Genomic DNA, 6939 nt, shown 5'->3' on the forward strand with positions numbered 1-6939 from the left:
TGCATGTTAAATGTTTTTAATTTTTATTGTAATTTTTTTTATGAATAATCCAAACATATATATTCTTAAGTCTACTTAATTGCATGTACAATGTATACAGAGATACATTTATGGTATAATTTAATTAATATTACAAGTTCATACTAGTGGTATAAAAATGTATTTTATGCAAATTGAAAAATGATAATTTATATAACCTAATACTCTCCACTTTAACCTCCTACGTTTTCAAATCTTAGCTACAAGTTCTTATACTCAATTATTTGACACTTCTATTTCAATTTCTACAGTTTTCTCAACGGTGATACTGGTGTAACTACTCACTATTTCCGTTTGAGTAGTGACAATGTCAAATTCAGATTCATATATTGTAACACTGGCAGTATTTTTGGAATATTGATAGGACTTTATAAGAACACTAGAATACATTACATTAATAGAATCTACCCGTTGCATGATTTCTTGATAAAATGCACGTTTGCTGTTATCACCACTTTGACTAATAAACTCTTTTGTTTGAACAATTTGTTCTTTGAAACAGTCGGTGGTTTGTTTATACACATTTATAGTTTTTTCTAAATAGCTTAATAGAAATGTTTTATAGGAATCTTCCGGTGTTTGTTGAACTGCCGTTACAACCGTTTCGTATATTTTATTAAATTGTGTTATACTATTTGTTAGGAATACATCAGCATCGTTTTCTGAGTTATATATTTCATCGCAATTTACTTTAAAATATTGATAAAATTTTTTGACAAATTCAGAGTATTCGATAGTTTGAACCACGTATACGTATTCTTCAGATGTTAATGGATACATATTTGTCCTCTTAAATGGTATATCCATCGACGTAGATAGCATATTTGATTTTTCCTGTGTATCTCTAAATATTACGATTAATGCGTTGAAATATTCTTGAGAACCAGGAGTTGTCACTTCAGATATATATTTTATTGAATCTGAAGCTACGCTATCCAAATAATCTGTATTATATTGAGATATTTGTTGACAAATTTCCAATGATTGTATTACTACTTTCGTGTATTTGGTTTCTTGTGTTTTTTGAACATAAGTTAAACTTGATGTTATTTTGTTTTTAAAAGAATTTTGTAGTAATTGTACAGTTTTTGTTATTTGTGTACCAGATTTTATATACGAATATTCTAAGTCATTACTATTTTTGTTACCTGTATTTGTTGGGCTTCCCGGTTGTGGATAATTACCAGTAGGTGGTGCTCCGCTGGTAGGGGGTGTTACGCTGGTAGGTGGTGCTCCGCTGGTAGGGGGTGTTACGCTGGTAGGTGGTGCTCCGCTGGTAGGGGGTACTACGCTGGAAGGTGGTGTTACGCTGGAAGGTGGTGTTACGCCGGAAGGTGGTGTTACGCTGGAAGGTGGTGTTACGCTGGAAGGTGGTGTTACGCTGGAAGGTGGTGTTACGCTGGTAGGGGGTGTTACGCCGGAAGGTGGTGTTACGCTGGAAGGTGGTGTTACGCTGGTAGGGGGTGTTCCACTGGTAGGTGGTGTTCCGCCGGTAGGGGGTGTTCCGCCGGTAGGGGGTGTTCCGCCGGTAGGGGGTGTTCCGCTGGTAGGTGGCGTTTTCGGTTTTTCAGGTTTGTATACTATTGATTTAGCTTTTGTATTACAATTTGTATCTACAAATACATCAAAAGTATTATACGTCTCAGTTATCTCCAAAGTATTTACACATAGCACTCCAACAACATCACTTGAAATTTGATCCATAATTTGTTGAACTTCATTAGATTGAGTACTTTGGTCTGTGGTCAATAAAACATATGTATAAGTGGCACTATTTACAATAAACATTTTGTTAATAGTCACTGAATATTTGGAAAATATGAATGCATTTTGAAATTCTATCATAGTGATTTTATCATTTATCCAAGAATCCACACTAGTTTTATCATACTGTGTTGTTTTTATTCGTATGTATACATAATTTACTTGACAAATAAATGTTTGAAAAACTAATTTATTTATTACTAATGAGTACATATCCTGTGGTATACACATTTTTGATGATGGATATGAACAGTCTTTTTGCTCAATAAGACGCATATCATATTGAGCAGCATTAGTATTACTCCACATAATATTCTCATTATATTTTTCGATTGTATCCACTTTATATTGATTGAAATCGGTTTTAATCATACTTCTATCAGGATTAAAGTTCAACGCTCGTTGATAATGTACCTCGGTGGATTTAACAACTGTCAAAAGCATTTTATTTACAGAAGTATATAAGGCTATCATAATTTTTTTATATTCTTCAGAATTGGCACCAAAACTAGATTCTGCGTCTGTTTGTGTTGTTTTTATAAACAATACTATGTTATGACTCATGTACTCAAAGTTTGCTCGAACTAGATTCACTTGTTCCCATATTGTAACTCTCATTGCTAAATCACTTTTTGAATGAACCACAGATTTTAAATAAATAGTAGTCAATGAAGCCTTATAAATTGAATACATTTGTGTGACTGTCTGAGATAGAAGTGCCGATGCGTCATTATCAGTTTTTCCAAAGAACTTTGATAAATCGTCAGTTTTGTATATGTCCTGCAAAAAAAGTATACGAGAATTGTAGATACTTATTAAATAATCTAAATTAATAAAGCAAATTAGTTGGAAAGTGAAAAATAATAATATTTACTAACCAGTAGAGATTTATCAGTTTTATCAGCGTTTGCAGATGCATCACACAAATTTATCCCACTACCAAACAAAAACGCTTCTCTAATTGATGCGTACACATTCGTTTTAGTAACGATACTTTCTCTTGCGTCGTAATACTGTTTCACCAGAGTAGCCCATTGATTCGTATCAATAGTACCTGTACTACTAGTCGTTTGACTAGTATACTTTGTTTTTATCGTCGTAACATCATTCATAAAGTTAATGTAAGATGATTCACAGCGTCTTGCTGTTAGAATTGATTGCGCTTGTTGTACTTCTGTTACTTCGCTGAGCTTTGTTTCTGATTTTTCAACAGTTACATCTTTTTTTTGGTAATAATTAACTGTCATTGATACTACAGCTTTAATTTTTTCTTGCGATTCTTTTTCATCATCAGGTTGTTGCAATCCGTTTATCATATTTTCTATATTTCCGAACCCATCTTTAAATGACGTTATTAAATTTGTTAAAAAATCATTTGAAGAGCTGTCAATTTCAGAAAATCCACTTTGTATGTAATGATTTGATGATAGCATACATTCAACCGAAGTTATATATGATGTTTGAACTGATAATGTATAATGTGAAACATATTCCACAGCATTTGGTACTCCCAAATTATCATAACAAGCTGGCGCTACAGTCTTAGTGTCTGATGAATCATCACACTAAAAAATGTTAAATAAACTTATTATGTTACTTAGTTTATTGTCCTTCAATTTCTATATTATTATTATTTTATACAAATTATCAAGTTGTGAATTGTAAATCTTTATATATTGTAGTTACTATAAAATATATATTTTATTACATCATAATAATAGACCGGTATTGTTACCACAGATTTTATAAAAAAAAAAAAGCAAATCCAGACGTTATACCAGGTGTTTAGCAGGAAGTAATAGGTACTTATATACATTTATTAATACATTTGAATACAGTTATAAATTTATTTGAAAAGAAAATAATTATAAGTAGAGCTTTACTGCTTTAGGTACTAGGTATCTACTATATTACTAGATATTTTAATATAATGTACTATAATTTATATTAAACCATATTACCTACTTCTGTGATTATAATAATTGGGTGTCTTTAAAAAAAGAATTAATTCAATACTGTAAATATGTCTAGTATAAAATTACCTAATACAATTAATTATATTTAAACATGAAACAGTGGTAACTAAAAACAAAATTAGAAAACATTAAGAATTCAGTACAGATGTGATTCATATACATGGCTCATTCAAATAGTGTTACCTAAATATTCACTCTTGCAGAAAAATCAAATCACGAGGGGTGTATTAATTATTTTATTTATAGAACAAACTATATTGTATTATGATGAACTTCCCTGATGCATGTCATATGTTTCACAGCACATCATTCAGACAAAGGTTATACACTTATACCTACATATCATCTTTCTTATCTATATAATGTTATATTTTACATTCAAATAACTTACAATGGTCAATGACACATCTTACTGTAATCTTTTTTTTTAGATTACTAGGTACTAACGTGAGTCAATTATAGATATATTAAAAAATATAATATTGAATACCTATCTATAATTTTTATAATTTATGATATTAAAATAATTAACTAATAAATTACTAAGTATTTATTACTGAAGTACCTTCTTAAATATTTTATTTAATGAATACCTAGTTTTGACTTTTGAAAATGCCTTTAGTGAGATAATATAATATTCACGCATACAAAATATTTTGTACCATAAATACTAAATGTAGGTATCTACATTTTACTATAGAGTAGGTATTCCTTAGTCAAACTAAGCTACAAAATAATTCATTAAACTAAAATATGATTTGATTTTATAAGACTCTGTATTATGTAATAATAGATAATAGGTATTATAGATAGGTAGGTACTAAATGATTATAAATTTATAAATTTATAACTATGTTATCTATCGACTATCTTAAGTAAAATGTTCAATCATTTGATTTTAAAGTTAAATGTCACGTACTCAGTAAATCTTAATTAATAATAGTCTAATACACTATAAAATAATGAAATATCTCACTTGAGTAGCTCCTATAAATATCAACAAGCAGAGTAACTGCATTTTGCAGTGTATTTTTTGACTAAAAAACTGGATCAACTGAAGTAAAAAAAATATTTTATTGCATTAAACGTTTATACGATGTATTGGTTCAGTGAACAAACGTAACGCTTAAGTAATCAAAAGTATATATTTCTCACGATTCATTATTATTTTTAACTACCACCTAATTAAACATGATATAAACAAAAATGTAATATGTACAAATTATATTAAGTAAATACAATAAAACTACATTTTCATATTAATTACGTGTTGGTTGACAAATAAAAAATCTAAACCCAATAATATAATTGTAAATAGTATTTATATCAATTTAAAATGTATTCAAATAAAATATTCATGAAATCCAACACACATAAATCATAAATGTTGATACAATTTCAACCAAATTTCCTAATATTGACAAAGATGCAATTTTAATACGATTAAGCATCATATCTAATTTATTGATTAAAGTTCTCAATTTAAACAATCATAATATGTTATTAAATACCTACATAATACAAGGATTATAAAAGAAGTATTGAATATTATATTTCTTAAATTATTGTTTGCAGAGTGACTTTTTACTGGTTAAAATCAAAGCATGCGATAGTTTTCTGGCAAAACATTTACACTACCTACCTTTGTAATGGGCATATAAATTTCGGTTGACTAAAAATGTTCATTTATAAATTAAGAAATAATATTACACCAAAAATTAAATACGGATACCTATATTATGTGTTATTTACGAAATTCAGGATAAAAAAACCGTTTTGTTTCAAATTATTTTGACTCTTTTTGAGCTATTTATGGACATTTGATATTTTCATGAATTTTTTAATATTTGTATTTGCTTTCAGCAATGAAATAAGAAGTGGTGAAATACTCCCATATAGGATAATCCACATAAATACTCGTGACATACTCTACCTGTAACTCTGATTTTATCCCAAAAAAATTTAATTTTTGAGACTCTTCCTGTATGATGTATATACTGTGGAGTACAAATAGAAGTGGACTAATCTAGTAGATATTTGGTTCCATAAAGTGTTTTATATAGTAAAATGGCGATACTTATTACTTCTTAAAATTTCGTAAGACTTAGGTCAAACCTTTCCAAACCAAAAGAAACAAAGTTTATTCAGCAACCAGTTTTACCCAAAGAGTCAAAGCAACTACGCGAATCTTTTAATTTCTCAGAAAATTTAACCTAGCTTAGAAGACCATGATATTATTCCAAGTATTTAGCCTTGTCTATGTTCTATCTTAGTTTTAGATTCTGAGTGGAGCAATACATGTATTTGTTTTACAGTGATCATGTGTGTTTTTTTATTTGTGTCTGTCGTCACCTTTTTGGACAGTAAAAATGATTCAATTTTCTTCAACAGCATCTTTTCTGGTAGGAAAGTGAATCTAGTAGGGGTCGAAAATTTACCAATAGTTTTCAAATGCACCAGGAAAAACAAAAATACTATACCAACTGAAAATGCACCAAAGTACCTAGGCATTAAGCTTGATAGAACATTAACTTTTAAACAACATCTAGAAGGGGTAAAAGACAAGTTAAAAACCTCGAAATAATATGATCAGCAAACTGGCTGGAACAAGCTGGTGATGTAAGGCGAATGTCCTACGAATATCATCCAACGTTGCAGAATACTGCGCCCTAGTATAGGCAAGGAGTGCTCACACTAAAAATGTAGACGCACAACTAAATCGATCAATGAGAATAATATCAGGATGTGTCAATAGTCAACTAAGTTGCAGTGGCTACTATTTCTATCACATATAGCCTCACCAGAAGTACGTAGGCACAGTGCAGCGCTAAAGATGATCGAGAAAATACAAAACTCTCCAAGCCTTCCGATCTATGATGACGTATATAACGCACCAAACAAAATACTGAAATATAGAATCCTATATGGACGTTAAAAAATAGTACAAATACAGAAGTAGACATATGGAATTCGGTTTGGAAGGGTGGAGCAGTTCTGAATAATCACCTCATAAGTGATCCAACCCAATAAGTTGCAGGTTTCGAATACCCCCGTGCAGCATGGACTGCCCTAAACCATGTAAAAACTGGACAGGGAAGGTGCAATTATTTAATGCACAAATGGGGAATGGTGGACTCTCCGCTCTGCAATTGTAGCCAGA

General features: G+C 30.1%; 1 protein-coding gene across 1 annotated transcript; it reads right to left on the bottom strand.

Annotated features, from left to right (window-relative positions):
• Positions 1–4913, bottom strand: LOC132948499 (uncharacterized). Its single transcript, XM_061018991.1, has 3 exons — positions 4756–4913; positions 2682–3368; positions 1–2583 (listed from the first exon to the last, which is right to left on the bottom strand). Exons 1-3 carry the CDS (start codon positions 4795–4797, stop codon positions 256–258), a joined length of 3057 nt encoding a protein of 1018 aa, XP_060874974.1. The 5' UTR covers positions 4798–4913; the 3' UTR covers positions 1–255.
• Between the last annotated feature and the right edge of the window lie 2026 nt (positions 4914–6939).

Source organism: Metopolophium dirhodum, chromosome 7 (assembly GCF_019925205.1).
Source record: "Metopolophium dirhodum isolate CAU chromosome 7, ASM1992520v1, whole genome shotgun sequence".
Lineage (NCBI taxonomy): Eukaryota > Metazoa > Arthropoda > Insecta > Hemiptera > Aphididae > Metopolophium > Metopolophium dirhodum.

Coding starts and splice junctions, on each gene's coding strand:
- LOC132948499 (XM_061018991.1), bottom strand. CDS start 4,797: ATGCAGTTACTCTGCTTGTTGATATTTATAGGAGCTACTCAA. Junction 3,369..4,755: donor TATTTATAGGAGCTACTCAA/GTGAGATATTTC, acceptor AACATTTTTTAG/TGTGATGATTCATCAGACAC. Junction 2,584..2,681: donor AAACTGATAAATCTCTACTG/GTTAGTAAATAT, acceptor CTTTTTTTGCAG/GACATATACAAAACTGACGA.